The sequence below is a fragment of the Harpia harpyja genome, chromosome 13, assembly GCF_026419915.1.
Source record: "Harpia harpyja isolate bHarHar1 chromosome 13, bHarHar1 primary haplotype, whole genome shotgun sequence".
NCBI lineage: Eukaryota > Metazoa > Chordata > Aves > Accipitriformes > Accipitridae > Harpia > Harpia harpyja.
The window spans coordinates 15798743-15826448 of record NC_068952.1 but is presented as its reverse complement, the minus strand read 5'-3'; the positions used below and the strand labels follow the sequence as shown (position 1 = coordinate 15826448).

Here is a 27706-nt window from a genome sequence, read left to right as displayed (position 1 = left end):
TATAAGCATAAGCTCGATGGTTTTTTCTTTGTAGTAGTACAAACAATTTTCTTGTAGGGGCTGAACTTCTATACCTTTTATTGGTTTATAGTTGGTTGTTGTCAGTTTTATCATTTATCTGTTTTATAAACCCCGTTCTCTAGTAAACTGTGGATGACTGGTTGATTGCTTGAATGCAACTGAACAAATATATCAGATTTCGATAGATTCAAAACAAATGTCTAGTAAATTAGTGTGTAAGATACTGACCTCCTTAAATGCAGACTTATTGAGGCGCCTTTGAGCAGTATGTACCAGTAACAAGTACAATATTTCCATTTTTATCTCTGTTCTTTGCTGACTTTTTTCTCTGCATATACAGTATTAATGCCTTCAGAAGTATACATTTAGAGACTAGAAAACTGTTAATGTGCCTGTTTGAATGACATCCCAATTATTCATTCATTTATAGATAGCTTTGACCTAAAAACAGTCACTTTAATCCTTTAGGAATACAGCCGAGACAATACTATGGCTGTTTGAGCATCAATCTGAAAAGCTAGATTTATCACTGAAAACTTTAATTTGAATGTATAAATGTTGTTGTGCCTCCTTAGAAATTGACTAGTTTTCTGTAAAACTGGGTTTTTTTAGATGTTAACTGAACTTGCATCTAAAGTAGGAGAAAAATACTGATTATATAAAGCTTTATATCTGTCTATGGTAACTACCATAGTATTTCTCTTTTATGACAGTAATCTAGCCTGCAACATCTACTTGCAGTTTTGAAATTAACCTGTAATTTAGTCTTCACCCCAAATGACAAAAATTCAAATGACTCCATGGGGTGCCAGAAGATGCACTGTAAACAGGGCTCAGTAAGGGGGATAAGGTAGAAATCCATCATCTTAGGTTCATCTTCGGAATGCCAGTATTACTGAACAAAATTAATTCTTCTTCTGTGTTTTACTCTTTAAATTTTTAAAATATTAGCCTAGATGAAGATAGTAGCATATAATAGTCTAGTTCATTGTCTGAAAAAGCAAAATTTATGCTGCACAAGAAATGCAGTGTGAGGAGAGGACATGTGGCTTGTTTGCCTTGTTTTAACAGTAATATCTTGATTTGTTAAGGTTCAGTTGATCAATAATAAAGTTGCTTTGGGAATGTAAAATCATTATTTCAAGTCAGTTTTATTATGGCCTTCAGCTGCTGCTAAGTGATTTTTTTTTTTAATTTTTTTTTTTTCCCTTGCCTGCTTCCACCACCATTTATTTGGTAAGCCTTTTGAAATCTAAATGCAGTCTTATTGACTGTTTGGCTACTTACCACATTTTGTGTGTGTTGTCTTGGTTTGTTTCAATTTCAGCTTAAACCTTCCCCTTCAAAGAATAACTTCACATTGTTTTACCAGTGTTTCAGTGGTTGTCCTCTGTTGGCTTTGTTTTGGTTTTTTTAGATTGGGTTGTAATCCGTTGAAAAAGGGTCTGCAGCAGATGATTTAGTTCTGTTAGTTGCACAATATAGAATGTTAATTTATATTTGTTATTATTTTAAGTTCCAGATCTGATTGTTTTTATGGCTTTTCAGTTTTGTATTTTAACTATGTATACTTCTGAAGGTGTTAATACTGTATATGTAGGGAAAAAGTCAGCGAAGGACTGAGATAAACAAAAATGGAAGTATTGTACTTGTTACTGGTACTTACTGCTCAAAGGCTCCTGAATAAGTGCATTTAGGAAGTCAATGTCTTATGCACTAATTTACTAGTACCTTGGATATATACTGGTGCCATGGCTTTATGTGACATGGAATAGGCCATCATAAAATACATTTTGGTACCTTAATCTATTGTTGAATTAATTGCAAAAATTACATTTTTATTGCAGAAAATATATGTTGGATTCTGACCTTTATATAGAATGGAAAAATGCTAGCCCTTCAATTGTGACAAAATGGAAATCAATAGATAGAGCTAGTCTGTTAAGGTGTAAAACAAATATAAAGCAATCTGAAGAGCTGTGGTTATCTTAGTTAACTCTGGAGATCTATACTGAAATAAAAATGCTGTGGAAAAATTGAAGAGCTTAAAATCTGAAAGTGTCTAAACAGACATTTGGAGGTAATATAATGTGCACAATATTACTTATTAACAAGAAAAATAGAACTCTTAAATACAAACTGAAATTTCTGTGGAATTGGGGTTTTGTCACAATAGTATCTAGCAGAACTTAAGAATTTTACTTCAAAAATTAAGTGCATCTAATCATGAAGAGCATTCACACCTTTGGTTAATTTGTAGTGAACAGTGGTCATGCAATCAAAAATTATACAGCCAAGAGGTTTAACTATAAAACTGCAGTTCTGTTTTCATTTCGCCTCTCAAGCATACATGGTGTTTGTCTGTAGGAAAACTTTACCTGTTATTTAAAAATAACTGTATCACATTGGGGAGGAGGGGGAATACACTCTTGGATCATAAACTGCTGAATGAATTTGCCTTGAAATTTTCAAGACTAAAGTGGGTTTAGCATGCACTGCTACTGTTGGGAATGTTTGATTGTTTTTATTCTTGTTTTGTTTCATTCCACAAGGGATGATATGCCTGCAGCTCTGGAAGCTTTAATCAAGTGTTATAAGAAGTATGGTAAAATTCTTCAGCTTCATAACATCTACTGTAGACTGATAGAAAAAGGAGACGCTGATCTTCTGCAAAAGGGTTAGTTGCATGTAGTCAAACGCTGTCTGGTTATATGGGGTGTTTTCTGGAGGCTTTTCTTCCAGGACTTGTATATCATTTCTTTAAACTTAAAGAAAAAAAAAATGGTTTGTGTTTATATGTGTAACTTTAAAGCACTTAAATGATGCCTACGTTCTTCAGATTGAAAATTGATACTAATTTTAAATGTAGAAGAATCCTAATGTTTGGATAATACAGCATTGAACTCTCAAAGGTTATTGCTAATACTTGTTCTAGCTATGTATATTATTATTAAGGAACAACTTAATAGTAACACAACACATCTGTTTTTCAAATAGTTGTGCAGTTAAGAAATCCTATATACTCACCCTATACAAGTAGAGAATGCCAATATATAGTCTGTTTTGTTGAATGTAATTCAAAATAATAGTGCAGATAAACAGAAAAACATTTTAAATATGCTCAACTGCAAAGTTACAAGAAATTGTGTAATATGTTGTAATCATTCCGTATGTTTCAAAATATATCTCCCCATAGCTTGTTCTTGGTGTTCTGTGATGCTTGGAAAATATTAGTATTAAGAATATTTGACGTCTTTGTTAAAATGCTTCAATGTATTTAGTAAATTAATGAGTTTTATTCTCTGTTCAGTTTCAGATTTTATAAGCAGAGAATATGGAGACATGATGGCTCTTTATGATCTCTTCTTCGCCTTCTTGCAAACAGGAAAATACAGAGAGGCCAGGAAGGTCATTGAGGTGGGACTTTAACTATAGTACTCTGATCATGCAGCTATTTAGACTCTTAATTAGAAACATTTAAAGTTTTTAACCTTTAATTAGACTTGTTCTGATTCATGTTAATAGAATTCAATCCCAATAATAAAAAAAAACCTCGACCAGCTTTATTTTGTATAATTACAGTTCAGAAGAGAGACAGTCTTGTATATTGAAATTGTTTCCTTTTTCAAATTCACTGTTATATATCAAAATGATATTTGCATATTAAATATCGGATTGTGGAACAATTAAATTAAACTGGCGTTCCTGGGTGTAAAGTTGCTAATCCTCTTTCCGAAGGAATTCTTTGTTCTTAAAAGCACTGGAATTTAATTTGCTGCAGACCATGCTCAGATTTATTTGTAATGCTTGTCTACAAGTTAATCAGCCAAACAAGCGCTGTCTGCTACTGTTTGGCATTTAATTTAGCATTTCTTCTCTCGCTCTCTTTTTCAGGATAGTAAGCAGCTTATAGGAACTGGTAGGTGACAAACTTGGTCTATTTAGGATTAGTATATTTTATCTAGACTTGATTGAAATTGTGCTTACTGAAATTGATAAGTCAAAGGGGCAGCTGCAGAGTCTGCCTAGATTGTGATTATTTTTCTTCTTAACACAGTTGTATGTTTTTAAAATGCTGCATAAGTTTCCGGTTAATGTGTGGGAGGAGGCATCTTGCAGAAAAAGTAATACTTTGTCCTCATCGTTTTTGTTACATACATACACAACTCTGTAACCTCATTTTCTGGGTTTTTTCCTTCCTAAGACAAAGTATGCTTTTTTCCTAATTCCCCCTAGAATATTTGAAATACCAGTTATCCCTACTTGAATTATCTAACAGAATTCTTGTATTTAAAAAAATCTTGGTTTTTGGCTTGTTTTTCTGTGGTGGAACGATACTGTCCTGCTGCGGGGTGTGTGGAAATTGCTAAGGACAATGTTGAAGCATTGGTATTTTTGTTCTGAGAGGTTTTTTGGAGCTCAAAGTCTTATAATACAGAAGAATAGAAATAATCAGTATCTGACAGAAGACAACACTGAGGAATTGAGTTCTTTTTATAGTGATTAAAGCATATAGGAGCTAAAATGATGAAATCTGAGATTTGGAAGTAAAATTAAAGCTAAATGAGTAAAACTGGTACTTGGTGTGATTCAGCAGCTGTTTCTTTGATACTGGCATTTAATTTCTCAAAACTTATATTGGTGTCTACAGCAGTGATGAGTAAGATGGTAAGCAAATTATCAAATTGTTGGGGCTTTGAAACTTTTGTCATTTTCTTAATAGGTGCCAAATTATCCTGCAAATATTCAGTATTTGGTGATAGATCATAAATTATTAGTAACCACAAACAGGCACTTAGACGTAAATCTGAACACCTGATATCTGGAGACTAAATAGAAGTTTTCCTGGCTTTTTATGCTATTTAAAGTAGGTTTCTTGCTCTTACCTAAGTTCTATGAAATATGAATTAGGGCTTTGTATATGCTGTTGAGGAAAAAAAAAGGTTTTAAATCCAGGATTTTTAGGAGTATAGGAATTTTAGCTAGGATGTATTTTACTAGTGGGTAAAGTGACACAAAATCAATTACTATATGGTGTGTTATATTTTAGGTATGCTTTTATTATGTAACAATATGTTAAGTATTTTCAAATAAATTTTTTTATACAAGGGGGGGAAATCTTACAATTGGTATTTTGCTGAAGAAGAAAATAGCTTTTATTGTTTTAAACAATAAACAAGTTACTATTTGCTTTTTTTTTTTTTGTTGGGAAGTCAAAGCCTTAATCAGTATAATGTGGAAGATGGAATACAAAGTATATGTGTATCCTTTTCTCTAGTCCAGTGGTTTTTGTGACTAAATTACTTCTCTTGTTGGTCATCTCAGATTGTTTTTCTGTTTTCCTTTCTTGTGAATTAATACTCAGTGAAGGTGACCAATTGCTGCTGCTTTCTCTTTTTAGACACTGTTGCATATTAGATAGAGATTATCTTTCAGCGTGTACTTTGATCATGTATTGCTGATTATGGTGGTCAATTGATTTTAGAGATATTATTTGTTTTGAAAGTATCTACGGAGTAAATAAAGAGGGTCTAAAAGGGTAGTAATGATGCTGGAAAAAAATTTCCTTAGGAGTTAAGGAAGTGAAGACCATGGAGGATGTCATCATTAAAATGCGCTGTAACTCACTGTAGACCACTGCCTCTGCTTGCTCTTGCTATTGTTAGAAATCAGAGGTACACTAGATGCTTATGTGAAACTTAGTGACAACTGCTGCTTTGAAAAACTTGAAACTCAGAGCCCCAGGAGTAAGGAAATAACTCTTAAATGTCAATCTTTGTTAAAACACAACTAGGTGACAATAGTGGGAAAGATTTGAGTGCAATTATAAAAATTAGGTCAGAGTTCTGTGTGTACGTTATCAGGTCGCAAATGTGTTGTACATGCATATATATAACTTCGTGTTGTGGGATATCATCATAGCAAGAGAGCTGAAAGCTCTGGAGCTCATCTGCTTGCTGGAAGGACAGCAAGACTAAGCAGACAATGATAGCATAAAAGATGACAAAAGGTGACTAGAAAGGAGGTGAGGCAAGGAATACACCTGACTGATGCTAGAACAAGTAAACTGAAGCATGTGGTAGTCTGGTGGTGTGAGTCTCTTTTGAAGTGATGCTAAGTGGAAGAGAAGCTGTGATTGAGAAGACTACGGGGGGAATGCAGCTAAGTTCCAAGGCTTCACACAGCTTGGTTGATCAGGTAACAGTTTGCAATGTTGCTGGACTGCGTTGTTAAGCTTTTGAAAGTCTGTTCTCATTTGTTCTGTGGCAGGTAGCTAGAGAAGAAAGCCTCTCTGAGACAATACCTCCAAATGAGGTAGCCTTGGCTGCTCTGTAAAGTAAAAGTCTATTTTATTCTAGCTGTGCCTGGAGATTCCTGGACCCTTGAAGTTATGCTGGTAGATGGATGTGCTGGTACATGCTCTTTTGCTTTCCATTTGGAACAAGTTCTACCATTGGGTGCTGTAGTACATCAAAGCATGATTTAGTCTTCAGTTCTTAATTGCACCTCAATCGATAAGTTGGCTTTTGTCTTGCGTCCTTCAAAGGTGATCATGTCAAAAAAAAGTTGGCACATCTCTCTTCTTTCCCCTTACCATAAGGTCACATACTAGCTTGCCTTCCCTTGAAGTGGCATAGCATGACTTCTATGTCACAAATCTAGCTCTAGTTACTTAGGATTTTTTCCTGCTTACTTGGAAAAGCAGTTTAATTGCCTTTTTTCCTTCAGTTTTGTTTTTCATAAAAAAGAAAAAAGGAAGAAAATTAAGTAAATACTTTTTGACTTTAAATTAAACTACATTAAAACCAATGTAGGCTAAAAGAAAGGGATACAAATTTTCAATAAAGAGGATTAAGGAAAAAGTACCTTCTAGAAAAATATGTTCTTTACCTGTCTTCTAAACTGTTGCCTTATTTTGAAAATATCTAATCAGATTTTCTCCTGGAGAGAGGTCTTATGTAATTCTTCATATGTGTGTCTCTAGAGCTCCAGGTAGTAAATCAGAGTCTGGAAGAGCTGCTTGGCCTAGTATTCTTTCAAGTCTGGTATAACTAGTCCCCCAAATCCCTCCAATCCACAGCTTGCCTGTTGCCAGAACTGGACAATTGGAATTCCCTTATGTTTACTCAGTTGTTGACTGCCACTTTATTAACCTGATTGAGCTGATGGTTAAGAGCTGGACTGCTGTGAAGGTCATCCAGGAGAGTGAGAATGAAAAAGGGAATGTTATACCAACCTTGGAGGAATCTACTTCCTCCCCCTTTCACCTCTTAATTCTGTTAGTTTGTTTGCATGCTGCATGGAGATTCAAAGATTTCGCTACTTAAAGTAGTTAGAATATAGTTGTTATCTGTCATTTTGGTCCAATTTTAATTTTTTGGTCATCTCTGAATTTTGCACTGAGATCTCATACTTGCAGCTGTTTTACCTGCAAGATGGTTGAATATTTCTAGACTTGCCCTTTTTCCTTCATTTATTATTCATGCTGAATGCAATTATCAAAATACTCTCTGAATCTGTGTGTAATTAAGCCCATGTCCATGCTTGGCTCTTTCTGGTAGGGTTAAAAGAGTTATATATCATTAAGTAATGTAACAGTCCTGCAGCAGAGGTTCAAGCAAGCCCTTCTATAAATCTACTTAGCAAAAGTCTAAACCAGTTTTTCCTGAAGTAGAAATGAACACTTTACACCTCTGGCTAAAGTATGCAAGGTTTTAAACTGGTGTTAAATCCAGTTCTGCACTGTATTGATAAAATCATTACACCTTAAACTATACTTCATTGGACAGCAAAATACTTCTGTAAAGAAACCAAAACAAGCACCACATTAAAAAGAGTATCAGGTCACTGGCAATTTTGGTTAGGAGCTTATGGACTGCTCTAATAGGAACTAGGAGTTGGTAGAGATGTTCAACCATCTTTTGTTGTTTGACAGATACTTCTTGAAATCTTTCTAGATCAAATCACATCAGCTATTAAATTAAAATTTTCTTTAATGAAAGAGTAAAAGCTCTTGTTTCTGCTCTGTTTGTAGTTTTACTGGAAACGAAGGCTAAGAGAGGATTACTAAGAGGGTATCTTAGGGAAAGATGCCAGAACTGTACAGCAAAATTTTTCAGTCAAGACCAACCTGTACAAGTTTGCTACCACTAGAGGAACCTCCCTTGAAAATGGCAATGCATAGTGCATGGCTTCAGATTTCTTTTAACCAGACTTTAATTAAAGTGTGGTACTTTCCTCATCTTCCGCTCTCATACTAAATATATCTTTTATATTTAATAGTTAAATATATCATACCATATCTCACATATCAAGACATTTATGTGAAGAATTGAGGGGACAAATGGTTGTGAAATATTTTAATGAAATGTTTTCCAATGTGAATAAATGCAAGAAAAGGCATTAGCTGCTGAAATTCAAGACCTGACAAAAGAACTGTTTGGGGTGAGTTTAGTATACAGGAATATATCTATCAACAGATGTCAAGTTAATTCAGGAGGTAAATAGATTTAAGCAAAGAATTGTGACATCCACTGTCAGCAGACCTCAAGATACTGGTTGCCATTGGATTTAATCTACCATAAAAACAATGAGAATATTTCTACTTGATATTGAGAGATTACAACCTTCTTTCATCCAGATTGCTTTTTTAAAGAGTCTACATCATAAAATTGAGTCTTGCTGATTTTATGCTGGAGATAAACTATGGAGGGAAGATCTTTCTTGATTTGTGACAGCAGGATCTGGGGGGTGGGGGGGGGTTATGTGTAATTTAATGATGATTATATCTAATGTCTGAATTTACCTACAAAGACTAATTTTTGGTCCCGTTAAGAAAAAAGTAGAGGTGATTAGAAAAAAATTTAAATGTTTGTGAATGTTGAATGCAAATTGTATTAGGCAATGGTGGTCTGAGATTGAGGAGTAGTTTGTAGGGGGTGTAATAGCTTTTATTAGAGTAACTGTATACAGCTGAGAGGGAGGGGAAAGGCTGGAGAGCTTTTAGGCACACAAGCCCTATAATTACAAGAAAAGATTATTCTTTTTTTCTTACTATTGAGTCCTATTAATCTAATAAAAGCATTACTTCTCCTTATGAAACTGGACTCTGATACAGCTATTAGCGAAGGTGGATTTTATGTCCATCCATAAGTGCATGTGTGTATGTGGGTTAAAAAAAACAGTGCTTACTAGTTCAGTGCATGTTATTTAGAAGTTCTTAAGTATGGCTTTCTTAAAAGAAACCAAAGGAATATGTTTCAAATAAGTAAATTTGGTAAAGGAGATGACTACTGAAGAAATTCCTTCCAGAAAGTGAGAGGGTAATGTGTTTGGAATGTGGGATCAAGGCAAGAGCTGTTTGTCCTTTCTTGGCTCCAGGGACTTTGTGTTAGGAGGAGGACACTACTGAGTGTTATAATGCTTTTTTCATTAATCATACAACATAAAACCACATTACAATGCAAAGAGCAAATTCTTGCTCTGTTTTGACTCTAGAACATGCTTGAGGATTTTGTTTTCAGTAGGGTTTTTGCATATTTTTGATGTCACCTTTTCTTCCAGACTGATTATTGTTATGAAGTTCTCTTATTGTCTAATGATTATTTTATAATAATACTTTGCTGCATAATTTATCTTGGAAATCTTACTGGTAAATGTAGAATATTCCAATAGTGCTTAAACATACATCAGTCTCGATTATCATGAGTAATGCTAAAGTTGTAAAGCTCTTTCCTATTTTTATTTTGGCATTTTTGGAAAATAATCAAGTTTCCTTACATTTTTCTCAATGTCTGCCTAACATAAAGTAGCATATATTCCTGTTTCAAGTGAAATAAATAAAATCACGCGTATTTACTCAACAGATACTGTTTTGATAAAGTCAGTGAACTACGTAACTGACAGAAGCTTTGAGGCAAATACATACTTCAGGGGAAAAAAAAAAAACGAAACCAACAGTAAAAATTTCCCCAGTGGAGACTGTAAGCTTTGTATTTTCTTAATATGAACTACTGCTGCTTTTTATGTAAAAAATTAAACTAGTAGAATTAGGCTCGTTGCTACCTTGGGTGCTTGTAAGATAGCTAGAAAGGAGAGCATGAGCTTGAATTCTAATCACTCCCAACAGGAGAGTTAGGGAGGATAAATATGTAGACGTGTGTCCCTTTGTCTTTCATTAAATATCTGGTAGTGCAAATAAAATATCAAATACACTATAATTGAGTAGGTTTTGAAGGCATAACTCGCAGTGGAGCAACTCATAATTTTCAAAACTCTGGTGCTGCATTAGAGTACTTGCCATTGTTATCAAACATGAAAAGTAGTCATATTGAAGGTACAGGTTTAATTATATTCAAGCTTTCATACAGTTATACCTTGCCCCAAAAGTTGTGCAAGTGTCTGGAAGTTTCTGATGAGATTCTCATTAAAGAAAACAGTGTAATGGGGGTTGGGGTGTGTTTAGTCATATTTATTTATGGGCAAAGTTGCTTACAAAGAACAAAAAGCAATTACTTATTTTTTAGAGAAATCCCATCTTGGTTACAAGCAGTTTGCAAGGTTTTCTTTTGTTTAGAAAGAATAAAGTGAATGAGGATATTTTTCTGTGCCACCACCAAAGAAACCATTTTCGAAATCCACGAGAGCTAAACTTCTTTCAAGGTAAACTTGTAGAAAGAGTATTACATTGTTCCCTGCCATATACAGGTGTAGCTCTACTGTCTTCCTGGTAGTACAATGACTTAGAGAAAAGCTGAGCTAGAGAGAAGTAATGTGTTTTATTAGATAGCTGATATGACTGCAGCAGTAAAGATGCTTTTTGATGCACAGATTACTTTTAGATCCCTCAGTCTTTAAAGCTGCATCTTTTATAAACTTCTGTGCTATTTTGTAAAAGTTAGTATGTTTAGGACCAATAATCAAAAAAGAAAAAAGTCTGTATTTTCTGTATATCCCACAATGATACTTCACTTACATTATGCTATAAAGATTAGAATGTAAGAAATACAGCAAAGTGGTATACTTGTTTCATACATATTAACACAGATGTAAGATTATTTTTAAAAAATAATGTTAATGTAGATGTTTTAATCAGTATTTTTTTAAAACTAGTGCATTGCTATTTGAAGGTGAAGGAGTATTTAATAAAAGGCAAAAATATAACAGAAGTGTAAGATAATTTTAACCATGTCACCTATCAACTAGACTTAGATGGCTACATAAGGTACAGAAATTTTATATCTGCATCTTTTAACTTTCTCATTAAGCAGTACACGTACTGCTTAGTAGAAGTGAGGACTTCTGCCAAGAGTTTTAACATAGGGGAAGATTCAAACACAGCTTACAGTGTTTATGTTGTAAAAAACTTTTGTTCAAGTAAGCTGCCATGCAAAAATATTCCAGGCTTCGTCAAAGCTGCATGGAAATTGTGAGATGTTCATAGACATTTTTGTGGAATCAGGGAAAAATCTGTCTTTAAATTAAGAACTTCCCATCAAATGTTCTGTTTTCACTGATGCTTATGTTAGAGTGAGCTGTTAGAAATGACATACATCAGTTCTTATAGCTGTCTGTTCAAGGCTGTCTGTTTGGAGAAGTAAAGCATTTTCTTGCAAGACATTGCTTTGGCATCTAAATCTCAGTAACTGGTTCTGGTACTGGTAACATAAGTCTGTTATGGCTGTTGATGTAACTCATCATGAAACATTCTTCTTCCTTTAGCAGCATTAGCTGTCTCTTATTATTACTGGCTTTTTTCAGCTGCAAAGAGAGGAATGAATGGATCTACCTGTCTAAAAAATACCATCAGAAAGTGCAGTATGGATGGCATTTGTAAAATTTGGCTGTTTCTTTCCAATATGTTTGAATCGGTGATTATAGTAGAACTGTTACCCTAAGAAAAGATTGAACTTTGGCAAGAAAATGTAAGGATTATAAGGAAACATAAAACACTTAAGGAAGGTAGAGTTAAACTTGAATGATTAGGATTGGTGTGTTATTCACAGTGAAGTTATACCGTGAAAGGCTAGAATAAGTTGTCCAGGATATGTAACAATTATTTTGCCAAACAGTGCACAGTAGTAGTTTGTGGAAGTGCCGTGTTGGAAGGTTAAAACAAGAGTCATCCATCTCGTGTCACGTATATGTCAAACAAAAAATACTTCTGCTGGCTTTTAAATAATTATGCATCTTAAGCCAGCTATAGCAAAAGTGGTACTGTTCTGGGACATTCTCAACTCTTAGTTTTCTGAAAGTCTTCTCTTTGAACAGTACTACAGGGTTTCTAGTCTGTATGTTAGTTTTTGTGGTTTTTCTCTTAAGTTTTGTGTTTAAAGAGAAAAAAGTTGCTTTAGGCAACTAGAGAGAAGTAAATAAATATTTTCCATATGTCTTCTGTAAATTACTTAACTTTTAAAAAGTTGTTTTGAAAGTAAAAAGAAAAGTTATCGGTCTGTTAGCTGTATCAATTATGGAACACTCATGTAAACAGAACTTGAATATTTCTATCATTGGCTAAAAATCTGGAAAGACGTTGAATAGATTCTTCTCTGACAGGTCAGTATTTTGCCAGACAATCTGTTTTCTTTCAGCTGTAATAGGTAGAAATTAGCTCAAATAAAAATGTTAGTGCAGAAAAGATTTTTCTGGTGATTGGACCCCTTCAATCACCTGTCTTAAGTGATTGGTTCTAGGAAGGAGGAGAACAAATCAAATGCTTTCAGTGTGTTAGGATTGTTGCATTCACATGATTTTTGAGTGCTGCTTGGCAAGAGTTCCTCTGAAGATGCAGCATTTTTTTTTTCCCTTTCTGGTTAGTTTTCCTTTCTGTGTGTGAAGGTATAGAATCAGTGAGTAAATTAGCGTAGGGTTGTATGTTGAGCCTCAGAAAGATAGTAACAAATGGGATCAAAAGTATAGGATGGTTTCTATAGGAGGTATGACTAAATAGGTGAGTTCTGCTTAGTCTGGAGAAGAAATAGTGAAACAGGGAATTATTATATATACCACTCATGAAATGGAGAGGATAAAGAAAAATCAATTGTGCATTGTCTTCCTGTACAAAATCTAGGGGCTTCAAATGAAGCAAGTAGAAGCTAGGCTGAAAACAAACAAAATGGTAGTATTTTGGTTGTTTTCTGCGGAAGGTAGTTGAGGCATTCCTTTGCCAAAAGATCATATGAATGATGAATCTTATGGGGTTCCAGGGGCAACCAGAAAAGCTCATGGAAGAGAAATCACTTACTAGAAACAGTGTGACCCACTGAACCTGAAGTAGTTGGAGAGTGAAAGAACACTAAGGGGGAAGTATTGCTGGGTCTTCTGTCATTTTATATTCTCCTGTAGGCACTGTTAGGTAGAGGATAACAAGCTAGATGAACCTTGGTTTGGTACAGTACAACTGTTGTATATTCCAAGAAAATGTAAAAGCCAGAAAACCTCTATGTTTAGTTTATGTGCTGTATGAATTGCTTGAGACTCTCAATGGTTATTTCATTCTTTAAAGCAGTGGATATCTTAAAAAAAAAAAAAAAAAATAACAGAAAAAACCCAAACAAAACCAGCAAAACACTAAGACTCAATAGATTTTTTTTTTTTTTAGTCCATTGGAACAAGCAAGATCAAAATTGTAAATGGGAATTTCGAAGAGTAATTAGAGTAACAGTTTTTTACTTTTTTCATTATTATTATTCCTTGCATTTTTTTATTCTGTATTTTAGTCTGCTGTATTGTAGAAAGTCTGCTTCCTGCTAAATGCAATGTTTAAAATTCCCTAAGATGGTAAGGGATAAGCTACAAATATGGACTATCAGGCAAGCCCTGGAGATTTAGTTAATCTGACCTAGATGTTCTTTTGATGATTGAGACCTGCAGTATGTGAAAACACTTCTCAATTTCAAAATGAAACACGAGGATATCTGTTGTATAACTCAGCTGTCCTTGTAGTGACAGACACATCAATCATTTCTGAACAGGAAAGGATTTACTATAAAAAGTTTGTAGCTTTGGAGCTGTTGAGTTCGTTGGCATTCGGATCAGCAATGATATTGGAAGTTGTAAGTGAATTCAGCATTTGAATTTTACCATGCCCTAAAGAGGATTAGCTACAAATGCAGGCAACATACTTTTTTCTTTTTCATTTTCAAGAGCCTGTTGTGTAAGATGTTAATTCTTGACTTAGTTTTCAGCATATTTTACGTGAAACTGCTTGATAGCTCTTAAAAAAGCACTGAGCAAGTACCTATAAACATATATAGCTGTGGGAAAAAAAAAACTAATTGGAAAAAAAGCAAGTACCTGGAAAGCAAAAGTGTGTTTATATATACCACTTTTGAATACTTGGGAACCCACTATTTTTCTGTAACATCTTGTATCGAGACTATCTTTATAGTACAGTTTAATACATGGAGAAGCTTCTCCATATTGAAGAACTGTGGAGTTAATGTCCTATTTTTTTAAAAACCTTACAATGATTGCATATAATGGTTTCGATGATTGGTAGGATTATATGGCCTAACGTTTACTCTGCAAAACACTGTTTCCTATATATTTAGCAAATTTTAACAGTTTCGACTGAAGTTTTGCATGCTAGTTTTCTGGTGTATGCTGAATTATTTCAGAAAGATGTAATTGTAATAATTCTGTGCTTGGAGAATATGAGAGAAGGAAATTACCTGTTTTAAAAACACAGAGGATAAACTGACTTTTTCAGTGGTAATTGTTTCCACTGTTTTGGAACTGACACTCAGTATTTCTCACAGTTTTTTGTTCAAACTGCCTCTTTTTGCAAAGTTGTGTTAAAATTTTGGAAGTTGCACTTCACATTTAAACAGTAGAGATTTCTTACAATATTAACAGCTAAAAGCCTTCAAGAGTCAAAACACGTTTCTCTGTAGGGATGAACAGACATTTCCTTGGAACCACTTTGAGCTATGTTGATGTGAATCTGGACACCCGAAATGAAAGCAGAGTCCTCTGTAAATGATCCTTGTACTAAAACAAGAGTATAAAGAAAGTAAATCCAAGTATTCTGTGGGAGGGAAAGGGTAAGAGGTGAAAATGGTGGATGGTTTGCGCACAGGTTTTTTTGTATCTTGTTTTTTACACGTGTCAGACAAGTCCTGGCATGCCTGTGACATGTTTCTTTAAGAACTTTGAATTTTCCTATGTTTCTTTAAGAATTTATTTAAGTGGAGGAACCAGTATTTTGATTATGGCCTGTGGTGCTGAGAATGCACAATGTGGTAGTCTATACCAGATGAAGTTTCCAAGGATTGAAACCTTATTGAGAATGTGTATTCTGTAGCTGTAGTCTGCTCGAAACAACAAAGGAATGAATAAGGAAAGGCTCATCAAACCTGGGAAAATTAATAACAGAAAGAACTGTGGCATATTGACTATTATACATCAGTTTCTCCATGTACACACACTTAAAAGTAAGCCTTTGCTCTGTTCTGGGATAGGAATTGCCTTACAGTTAGTATACCTGCCATCTGCATTGGCAGCACGTTATAATTTTAACAGTTACTGCTCCATAAATTCCTCGTTTTCTTACTGAGCAGTAGCAAGAGAAGTCAATATCTAAAAACATTTACTGTTTTTAGGTATTAATAGTTGTAAGAAAATGGCTAATGTTAGCAGAGAAGGGGTACCAAATGCTGATGATGTGGTTGAGAGGCATGGTTTTCTAGGTGCTAAGACATTGCAGTGGTGTTGAATGCAAACATTACATTGTGAAGACAGTTTGGAAAAATTTGGTGTAATTCTTTACCATGAGTAATACAAAGGATTACTATGGGTAATAGCAATAATACTCTATTACTGTGGTGATAAAATTATTTAACGTTTCAGTTCATCTGAAGTGTATTTTAAATCAACACTTTTGGCAGTGTTTAACTAAAAAGAAAAATGTCTTGAAGAAAATGACTGCAGTTTTTAAGTTTCTCATAAATGCAACCTAACTTGATTATTTCTGAGCTTCTAGTCTCATTCAGATTTCAAAAAGCAAGCAAAAACTATGAACTTTTATTACGAGTACATGTATTATGTTTATTTTTCCTTAGAATATTCTATGTGAAGTAATGTGTTTCTTCCTGTGGAAATATTTTACAGACACCTGGCTTGAGAGCGCACTCTGGAAGGTTGCAGTGGTTTGCAAAAAAGTGTATATCAAGCAATCAGGTATGTGGCTCATATGATGTCTTCTATGTAACTGTCATTATATTCCAAGAAAAATTGTTTTGAAATATTTCATTGCTTGGTTTTTATGTTTGTGAAAGGACATGTGACAGGCTGATGAGGTGAACTTAATGCTCCGTGTAAATGGTGGTGTATACTTAAACAGAAATACTATTTTAGCTGAATGCACACAGCATGTAAGTGCACATATATAGAAAAAAATAATTGTTTAGCTGAGGTATAACTATGTTCTTCCTTTCTTTTTAAAGATGGAGACTTTGGAACACTTGGTAGAATTAACTCAAAACCTATTTGAATGTGATAGAGATGAGATGTACTACTACCTGCTTCAACTGTGTGGTAAGTGAGCTTGTGATCTTTTTCGTGTTGTAATCTGTTTGCTTTTGTGGTTGGAGATAGGACATAACCCTGAATTGGAGAGGAGTTTTATCCTGATATGCAATTAGCCTGGATAGTGTTTCTGAGGCATTTTGGGCAAGGGGAGAGTACAGGGTTTTTTTGTTCTTTTTTTTACCTGCAGACCTGAACACTTACATAGAACTTACATAGTACAAGTATTCAAATCCATGCTATTGTCTTGTATCCAAATTTGAAAGTTGATTCTGTTTTGGTTTTTAATAATGCTTAAAGAAGAAAAACTGCTCATTTGTTGTATCTTCATAACTGATAAAGATCTGGTGTTTCCTGTGATTGGATCTGGTTCTGAAAGGTGCATTTTTAAAAAAAAATTTACCAATTCTTCATCAGCCACAAGTAACTTTTGCATCACTTATAGGAATGGAACAGTTTTTAAAGTTGAAAGTTCCATTTCTATGCTACAGACTTGGTGTAGGATGTATCTATAGTGTTTTTCATTTCCTCTTTCTGTATTTTTCAGTCTGTGCTGGTTTTGTTATTCAGTGTATCATACTGTATTATACATAATAAAAATTTTGGAAACATTAGTTCTAGTTCAAGTCTTGAAAAAACATTCTGTGTTAATGGAGCACTAAATAGTAAATTGGGACATTAAAAAAAAGGCATTACAGGGATTGCTGTGTACTTTGGTAATGTGTGTGTGTATGTGTGTATTAATGAGCCATTACAGCAATTTGATATATTTGGTCATGGGAAAACTTGCATTTGAGCTTAAAATAATTTTAGGCTGTTGCCCATGTATATGGTTGACTAGAACTAGCTATGTTTTAATGCTAAATAAAATACTATTTGAACCCTCTTTTTCTTTTCATATGGTAATGCAAGAGGCTTCTTACCACAAGCAGAAAAGATGAGTACTTCCACAAAAAAAAGACCAGAGAGCCATTGAGAACTTTGTTGCTTTTCATTTCCTGAACAGCCTTAGAAAGCTTCAAAACCAAACTGTAGCGTTACCCAATTCTGGCTTTGCACGTGCTGGTTCACCATCAAAAATCAAGTAGGTCTGAAAAGCAATCTTGTCTCAACAGGGAGGGAGCCTTCCTGTTTCTCCACTCATCCTGTTCACCTCTGGCAGTGACTAAGTCTGACAAGTGTGCCTACTAGGAAGAGAATCTAAGAAGATACAATTTATCAAATTCTGTCATGCAAAATCTTCAGTCTTCTTTCAAAAGACAAAACCAATTCCATCTACTCAAAGAAGCGGAAAACATTTGTGGGTTTCTGTCACCATAAAAGACAAAAGCCACGCACATTCCTGCTTTCAGCCATTTTAGATGATCTATCAAAGCTGCCCCATGTACAAGTACAGTAAAGAGTTGTCATTGTGCACCTAAGCCATAACTTCAGATCAGTTTTAAGCATACAAAAAAAGAACCTACTATCTAGTCCAAGCTGTGATCAAAAATGTTGAGAACAATGCATTTGGTTTTTTACAATCACAGAATAATTTATGCTGGAGAGAACCTCAGGAGTTTTAGGCCTAGCCCTTTCCCAGAGCTAGGACAGCTTCAGTTATATCGCATCATGGCTGTGTCTAGTAAAGTTTTGAGTGCCTCCAAGGGGGGAAATCAAACAGCCTCCCTGGGCAACCTGTTCCAGGGTTTGATCATCCTCAGATACTCCATTGCTGCAACTTTTAACCATCACCTTTCATCCTTTGCTGTGCACTTCCAAGGAGAGACTGACTTGCTCTTCTCTAACTGTCAGCTAGGTAACTGAAGACAGCAATTAGATCCCCTGGTAGCCTGCTTTTTTCCAGGCTGCTGAAAACTCATCTTCTTAGACTTCCTTTTTTACTTCATCTGCTCCAGCCCCATGTCTGTATTGATGGCTGAATTTGCTCCAGTTGCTAGCATCTCTTTTATAGTTATGGAGCCCAAAACTGAAAGCATGTCCTCTAGATGGGCCTCACGAGTGTCAAACATAGGTACAAACACATTTCTCTGTCCTACTCTAACTGCCATAATAATCTGCTTTAAAATGTTATCTGCAGTATTTATTCCTTAAAACCAATCACTTTATTTGACTTTGGTAGTCACTAAGTTTGCTGCCTCGTCTAAAAAGCTGAAGTGATGCCAGAACCTTGTTGAAAGTGGGCTTGGATCTTGAACCAGCCCAGTTACACATCCATGTGTTTTCCTAAACCCATGCTGCTCCTGGAAAGAACAGAACATTGCACTGTTTTAGTATTGCGTTGCAATATTGTTTGCAAAGCTGTATATGCTGCTTTGAAACACCAACTTTATAACAGTTCTAGAGAATATTCAAGTGTGTCATGCTGCTTCCAGCTGGCTGCTCCAGCTTTTCCGTGTGGTATGACTTAGTCCAGTGGAGCCTAGTCTACAGAAAAGCTGAAGTTCCTTAACTGAACAGTGGAAGAATAGCTGAAGAGCTGCTGTTACAGGCTGGGATATTCCCATGTGAACATTTCATTCCATCATCTGCTTTCTGACTCTGCCTTCTTGCCTTGCATGTCTTAATTTCTGAGATTCTGAATTAAACCATGGAACAGACAGGTCATAGCTAGCCCATGTTGGGTTTAGGTAGCTGTGAATAGGATCTACAACCAGAAGTCAATGCTGTTCTGGTGACTTATGATAGGAGACACAGGAAACCACCTGCTGTATGTAGTTAAATAGCAATTAACTGTCTTCTTTCACAAAGTCCAGCTTTCTATTTATTTGCAGTTATGTACAGCGGTGCATATATAAATTGCTATTCTTACTGAAAACAGTTAAATTATTCTGTGAATTTGGTAGCAATTTATTAAGTTTTTCTTTCAGAAAACTTAGCTTTTACAGTCTTCAGATAGGCATTTTTTTTCTTAGCAAAATGAGAGCCTGGAGGCCTAGAACACTTCTTTGACTTGGAAGTGGTAAACTTCTGGGATGTAGATGCTGTAACTCATTAGTAACATAACCAGAAGATTTCATTTCAGGAATTTCAGAACGGAACTTAGAAGTGGTACCGTAGAACGTTAATGTTTTGTAATAATTTAGAATTTTTTGTAATTGTTTTTACAATTAACAGTCAAGAATATTAGAACTGATGAGCTAGGATGACCACTTCTGTAATATTTTTGAACTAATTTCTCATTCATTTGAAAATTCATACAATCCTTCTGGGTTTTTTTTCTGTTTGCATCTTCTGGTGTTCTCTGTGTATTATAAGTAGTTTATAGCTTTTCAAGTTGATGATCACATGAAGCAGAAGTACATGATTAATTGATAATTATTTTCCAAAGATACCTTTTTTGAATCGCTTTATGTATGCATACTCTAAATGTGCTTTTATCTGAAGATTTGAATCTTGTTTCAGAGAACAATGGTGACTGGAGAAAGGCTGAAGCTGTTTGGACTAAAATTCAAGAAGAAAATGTTGTCCCTCGTGAGAAAACACTAACCTTACTGGCTGATATACTTGAAAAAAATGGTCAGGTTGTTCCATTTGAGGTACCTAAGGTAATTGGAGTTTAACTCTCCTAGCTAACAACACTTCTGAATATACCTCTTTCCATTGAAAAATGTTAACAGAAGGCATTACAGTAACTTAAATTTAAGTTTGTTTGTTTTAAAGGTTGGACATGAAGATACCGGAAGTTTAAGTGCTTCTGATGTGGAAGAAAGAAAAATAAGGATGCTTTGCAAGAAAAACAATGCAAAAGGTAAACTGAAAACCACTGGGTTTTTTCCCCTTTCAGCACTAACTTTAATGTATCGATTAGCTATAGAGCAATAGATGCTTGCTGCTGCTTTTTGTTGGTTTGCTAGTATGTTAGGAAAGGTACACGATAATGTCAAGTCAGCCTGTGGTAAAGTTGCCCATTTTAAAATTACCAAAGTATTGTTGGTCTGCAGTTCACTTCATACTGTTGGATTAACACCATGTTTTAGACTTTTCAAATGTATCCATTAAACACCAGAAACTAAATTTATATACAGGATTGATGCAAAAAAATACAATTTTTATGGTTCCCAGAAAATCTAGCTGTTTGGTCACAAGTTTTCAGGTGTGAGACATGAGAAGTGTAGTGAGAAGAAAGATTAATATCAACTGAAATAACTGGGGCATGTTTATGGGAAGGCAATTACCTATTAAAAGTTGTTCAGATATTTTGTATTTTTCACTGCTGTTGAGGTCTTAATAATGAGATCAGATATGGTTCCAAAGTATACTTTAGGTACCTTATTTAAGCTATGGGCAAAGAAATTAGATGACATTAAATGAGTTGGGACTATGTCATGGAGATAATCATTGCTCTTTTCCTATTTGGCTTTTATCTCTTAGTCTATTTTCTATTTGTTGATGTTGCAAAACTATATTTCTATTTGAAGGGAGGATTCAATGTGTTATGTAGTGTCTTAAGCTTCTTTACAACTAAAATTAAAGTTGTCCATGTTTCTCTGTAGAATTTGGAAACTTTCCCTCCTGTTGTTCCTCCCCGAAAGAAATACACAGACTATAAACAGAAGATTAAAATCTGTGTCCCCACAGCTTACTGTTTCCAAACCTCTGTGCCTGTGGGTGCCACCCCACAAATAAAATGGCCTTATTGAGAAATCACTTCAGATCAATTCTGCTATAAAAAATGAACAGCTCTTCTGTGCAAACTTCCCTGCCTCAGATAAATACAGGATTAACTTATAGATGGGTATTTACCTTTGTATATACAAAGGAGGAGTGTAGTTCAGTGCAGTTCCTTTGGCTTAGTCTGTGTTTAAATCATTGGAAACCCATTCCTAGCCATCTCATCCCAAAGCAGGGGCACAGAGTCAGAACTAACATTACTGGGCCTTTCAAAGCAGGGAGTGTTATCAGTATAATTTAGAGGTTGGACACAGATTTTTAAGCTTTGAGTTTTTAAAAGAAGAATCTGTCAGTCGTTCACACAGTTAACTTCTGTTGTTAGTGAAATGACCCTATAGAGTTATTCAATCGCAGGAGCACTTATTAGAAGTCTAAAGTGGAGTCTGGATATTCTGTATGTAGGGAGTGCAACCTCGTGTTATGTATATGAATTTAAGAATCGTGTATTATGGCAGACATAATGTTTGCATGAAATTCTTCATGCTGGTAAATTTTGGAAATTGGAAGAAAATGAGAAATGCAGAAATATTTTCACTGAAAACCAGGCAAAATTAATGCAATGCGTTTTATAACGTTATTCCTAGAAAAGTGTCCTGTGCCTTTGATATCATAAATCATCAAGTGGAGAGCAGGAGGAAACTAAATATGCCTTGGACTTTGCAGGGAGACTAGTTTAAAACAAAAATATAAAATGTAACTGCTAACAATCTATGAGGACATTTGATATTGAATTTCAGTAATTTATTTCAGCATATTCTTTTATTTCAAGGTGCAGTATTTGAGAGGAGGTGGTCTAGAGCTATTGGGAATTAAGGGAAAAGACGACAAATGTTGGGAAACAGTTCCTTGTTGGGAAACAGTTTTCTTTGTCTTAAAAAAAAATCTATAAAAACTAAGTTGTTGCTTTTATATAACAGTATAATGTAATTTTGATGTGAATGTAATAGGGTAGAATAACTTTTTATCAACATCAGCTTTTTGATAGAAAAAAGATTGATCTAGTTATGTAACTAATTTAATGAACTTACGAACTCTGACATGGAGGTATTTTGAAAAATCTATTATCTGAAGTGCTTGATTTATGCAAAGTCATATTTTCATTTTTATCTTGATTCCTCAGTATGAGAACTTGACTATAGGGGATCAAGTTACACATATCCCAAACAGTTGCAATTACTGAAACAAATTTGACAAAAAGTCTTGAGAGCTGAGACTTTCTTGGCAAGTTGTCACTTTTCTAACAAATCTTTCTACTTGAAATAGCTAGTATAACACAATATGATTTTGAAACCAAGAACTTTCTCTTTGGAATGCTAATATACTTTAGTAATTTTAGATGCTATCTGAAGAAGTAATAAGCTGATAATACCTGCTCAGGCATATGTCTCAATTCAAGACTCATGTACATATACTTCAAACATGGTACTTGCACTGATGTAAAATAATGTTAAGAAAATAATCTGAATAGGATAATCATTCTGAGGTCAGGACTGACATACACAACAAAACATCCTAGAACAGGAAAACAATACTGATACAAAGATTTTTAGTTCTTCATTGAACTAGTCATTACAAAAAAGATTTAAATATATTTCCTTGTAGAAATAGATCTTACATTTTTTGGACTGTGATAATTGATGGTAACATACACTTGACATCATGTCTACTGGTGGCAAGGTCCATTTCTGTACCCAGGCAATGGAAAGCAATATTCAAACACAGGACAAAATCCTAGTTCAGTCTGAAAACAGCAGAGCTTTTGTAGGAATCTCCAAACATAAGGAGTTTTTGGCTTTAAAAAATAGAATTTAAACAGGCTTTCATGACTGGAAAGAACCAATGTATCACCAGTCAGCTACATTTTTGTAAATAATTGGTTACACTTGTAATAGGTTATACCAGTGAAAGGGTTTTTGTTATTGTTGAATGTGATTGCTAGTCTACTGGTACCTCAGATTTCAGAAGAGTGGAAGAAAAAATGCCTTTCCCACTGAATTTTAAGTGTGAACACTCTATGAATGCTGGTGTTCAGCATCTGAGCAGTCAGGAGGGTTCAGGATGTTGCAGCAGGCCAAGCTTTAACCTCAGACCTATAAGTAAACGTGGTTGAGGGTTTGAGGACCTTTCCTGTGTTGTCCTGTTGTTGTTTCATTGGTCTTTTGGTTGACAATGCAATCACTATTGTAATGTCAGACATCAGTCATATTCTGTCTCCATCTCTCGTGTCTCTCTTGTATACACGAAATTCGCATACACAGAAGTGGATTTAATTTTTGCTGTGACATTCTTATCCGTTATCTCTATTCACATATATATATAAAGTAGCTCCAAGTGTCCAAAACAGATTATGGATGGCAGTGTTAATTCTAATTATTAACTCAGTGTAAGAGTTTGTTGTAAACAATAAATTTTATGCATAGTCATTTTTGTGCCTACGTTTCAGGAGGTTTTTATGTATACTCTTTGGTTGAAGAAGTTTAAGATTCAAACCAAAAGGCACACCAACAGTGTTGGTCTGGGGAATGCCAGCTTAAAATTCCACAGCACACTGTAGTAAGTGCTATTAGTGTGATGCCTCTTGTGACAGTAAGATTTAAATGAGTTATCGTCGTCTTTACTTTAAAAGTATAAGAAAAAAAAAATGCTTAGCTGGGAAATTTGTAGTGATAGTCTAAGTATTTCTGAAAAGTTCTAAAGGTAGTTGTGGCTATGATTTGAATTAGGAAGGGGATTATTTTTTGAGTTTCATTAAATGAAACATGCAATCACAGTTTAGATGTAAAAGATCATTTGTGGTTCTTAACACAGCTTTCTAGCATATGTTACAGCCTGGATGGCAGTTTTAGCTGTATGTTTATAGCTGCATAATCTTGTTTCAGAAAAATAAATGACTGAAAAGTGTGCTTATCATTTTTCCCCCTTTTTGGTAACATCTTTTCATACACTGACAGTTATTGTGAATGCATGAAATAAAACTGTTAATCAGTCAAACAAATGCAGCGTAGTTTACTTGTTAAATATCTGTATATTTGTAAATTGTATGTTTTGTATAAATCTTGTCGTAGCCAAATAATTTGATCTCCCCATATTGGAATCACCTCCTATATTATTTGTTAAACGCTGTTGTGATCATGCACCAGACACTGTAACTATATACCCCAGAATTAGGTGTTGCTTTAAAAATCCTGAGTCTTCCCCTCCTAACCAGCTCTGTCGGTATTTAAGCAACAGCCACATATATAAAAAGAGCAGTAGCAAACTTTTTGTTCTGTGGAGTTATGTGTGAATTGATTGTTGTATACAAGCAGTTTTGAACAAGCTGTGACCAACGGCTTCAGGCTCAAAGATGTAAGCAGAGGATAAATAGATTTAAGATGGACCTTTTCAATGAATAGGTGATTTCTTTCTGTGATCAACATCATCGCAATATGACATTTCATTTTGGCTGGGTTTTTTTTCTCTTTTAGAGGCTTACGATATTTTCCTGAAAATGCAAGGGAAGAACAAGTTTCATTATCGTTCTTATACCACCCTTATAAAAGCATTGTTAACACAGAATTGTCTTGAAGAAGCCATCGAAGTGAAACACATGTAAGGCTTTTCTGTGTTTGGGGGATTTTAATTGTTTGGGGAGGTGTTTTTAAATAATTTCTGGATAATTTTCAGGTTAGTCCTTATCTTTCAATAGGAAAATGGGTCACGACTGATAATTAGGAGTTATGGTAAGAAATACACTGGTGTTTCATAGGGTGATATGCCATATATTAAAAAGGTACTAGAGTGACAGTATGTATTGCTAATAGCTCGTTTCAACTAACAGTATCAACAAATGTACTTGGCATCAGAGCTGAAAGTCTACCCTTCTGGCAGTCTGCCTTTTCCTCTTTAGAGCAATATCCAAACAGACAGGATTCCTTGACTTAACTGCCTGTGAGCATTCCCCTCAATGCCCCTCCCTGCTGTTGTCCTACCCTACCCACACACCCTGGCAGCTGGCTCCCTGCCAAATGCAAAATGGTACGTTTGTGATGCCAGTGGCTAGGAGATGACCATAAACCTTAGATCCAACTCTTACACTTCTGAAATAAAACCAACCTGCTGTCATGTATTATTAGAATCACCAGAATCAAATTAACCTTTACTGTGTTGTATGGTATGCCACTTGCTTTAATTATTGCCTGTAATGTGTGTTCTGGTCAGATTATAGGCTTCAAAGTAGAAGTGTTACTACTCATCAATGTAGAGGCAAGAAGAACAAAAATTTAAGAAATTTAAGTCTTTTAGTTTCTTCAGCTAAAACAAGAACAGTGGTTGTCATCAAATGTTTTATCTGACTCAATACAATGAATTTGAAAGTCCCTGTAGGTAACTTACATGATGCATAGAGCACTGTAAAAATCTAATAATTTTTAGAGGCAACTTAGTTTTTGTTGTCTGGGAACAGTATAGTGTAAGATGATGTTTATTATTTTCACATTTTCTTTAAAGTGTTTAGACCAAAGAAATGTCTTTCATTGAAAAAGTATTTGAGTTCTGCATTCAGAAGAACAAATAATGTTTTTTCAAATAGGTAACTGGGCTTTATGATAAGGAATGGTTGTGCTTGATGGATATATGGCTTATGTCAAGGAAAAACTAAAACAGTTTATCAAATTAAGCTCCCTGAAATGGAAGTAACTGATAAATCTTTGTAAATAGAAGATGGAAAGGAGATGTTTCAGAAGTACAAAGAATGTTGACAAAGTTTAGGTAGTTTGTTAAACATGCGCAGAAAATATTAATGTATCAAAAGATGTATTGAAAGATTCTTCAGGGAAGAAGTTTGAAACTTTCTAATGAAGATTTGTACATGCATTGACTGCTTCCCTGCTCCACAGCTCAAACACATTTGTAAGGAAGATGCACAAAGTATTGCATGTTATCAGCAGTAATTTGCCGATTGGAAGAGTGGTTGCTTGTTCCTAGTATTTCGATGATTCACAATTCCCACTTAGATAAGTGTTTTAGTATGTAAATTCAAAATGCAGGAAAAAAATGAACAAAAAAATTTTAAAGACTAAAAAAGTTAGAGATGTGTTATAAAGGTCTAAGCCTCTGAACCGTGATATATTTAGGAAAAAAGAAAGTAGGATTCAATAAGAGGTTCTATTTTTGGTCACTGGTCAAAGCCAACTATCATAATAACCCCTGTGCTTTTCAGAACTCTCATACTCCATCTTGCAGCATAGAAATGCCAAATAATGACATTCTAAAAAGCCTGTAACAGCTCACTGTTGCATCAAGACAGAAAATGCTTCATATTGGTAGGGCTCATGGTGTTTATCTGTTTCTTTTTTCTAGTAACAAAATGATGCTTACATTAAGCATTTTCAAAAGTCTGTAAGTTTTAAATTATTCACTGAAATAAAGTGATTGTGTATGTACCCATGGTTGAGGAATAGCAAATCTGTGTGTTTCGCACACATTTCTGCATGCTTGACAATTTTTCCAACCTCATACTACAAAAAGATTACTTCTCCAAGGCTTAAATGTGTGCAGTGGCCTGAAACTTGTGCAACTCCTAATATTTTCATAAAATACAGGAAAGCTACCTTCATTTATATAAGCTAACATCTTGTTCTTTTTACTCTGCTTGAAGCCAAATTTGAAATTTAAATAATATTTAGAGAGCTTTACTATGAACATTAGCATAGGCAACAAAATAAGTAATTTTTCTATTTAAAAAGGTCAGGTAATTTTAAAACTGGCCTCCTGTTACCAGAACTGAGAAACTTCTATGAGGAAGTGATGTGGTAAAAGGAAATTGCACTCCTACTCTGCATTTGAAAAAAAAAAAAAAAAAACAAGCAACCCAGAAGGTTACTGATCTGTTGGTCAACCTTTCACATTCCAGCACTGTTTTGAGGAATATTTACTGCATTTAGTCCAAGAAGTTTTAAATAGAAATTTAGGAGCATTGGAATGATGGATTAGTTCTGTAATAGTAGCTAACATCTATTTAATCACACTAAAGATTGGAAGATTGGAGAAAGTAAATCCTTTGTTATATGTAATTTACAGTCTCATGCATGAATTGTTGACTTAAGGGCGTTGACAGATGGGACAAAGGGGAAAAAAAAAAAAGGCGGAACTGAGCAGTGGGTGCTTAGGCAGGGATTAAGAGGATTGGTTGGGAGAGTAAGAAAATCCTGAGTCCAGTGACTGCATTTGTGAGCCTGGGAGGCTGGAAGTGACTGAGAGGACAGTCATATTGTATGCGATGCGAAGGATTTTCTTGGGATTGAGGAGAATAATTTAGCAATGACCCTGCTTACCTCCCAATCCGCTCAGCCTCTAAGTTCAAGTAGGTAGGCTGCTCAGTTGTTTGCCACAAGATGATCAGTGAGGTTTATCTTGATTGCTGATATGGTAAATGGCAATGCCCCCCTTTTCTGTGTAGAGATTTTGTAATCTAGAAATGAACGTTTGTAAAGTTATCCTTATA

At 34.8% G+C, this 27706-nt stretch overlaps 1 protein-coding gene across 2 annotated transcripts in view; it reads left to right on the top strand.

Moving 5' to 3' along the window:
* Positions 1 to 27706, top strand: part of LRPPRC (leucine rich pentatricopeptide repeat containing) — a 93833-nt gene that overhangs the window by 49104 nt on the left and 17023 nt on the right. For both annotated transcript variants that reach the window (XM_052806343.1, XM_052806342.1), the window contains exons 24-30: positions 2574 to 2698; positions 3332 to 3438; positions 16132 to 16200; positions 16467 to 16557; positions 19954 to 20096; positions 20212 to 20299; positions 24690 to 24813. In XM_052806343.1, coding sequence (XP_052662303.1) covers positions 2574 to 2698; positions 3332 to 3438; positions 16132 to 16200; positions 16467 to 16557; positions 19954 to 20096; positions 20212 to 20299; positions 24690 to 24813 — 747 coding nt within the window. The remainder of the gene's footprint in view (positions 1 to 2573; positions 2699 to 3331; positions 3439 to 16131; positions 16201 to 16466; positions 16558 to 19953; positions 20097 to 20211; positions 20300 to 24689; positions 24814 to 27706) is intronic.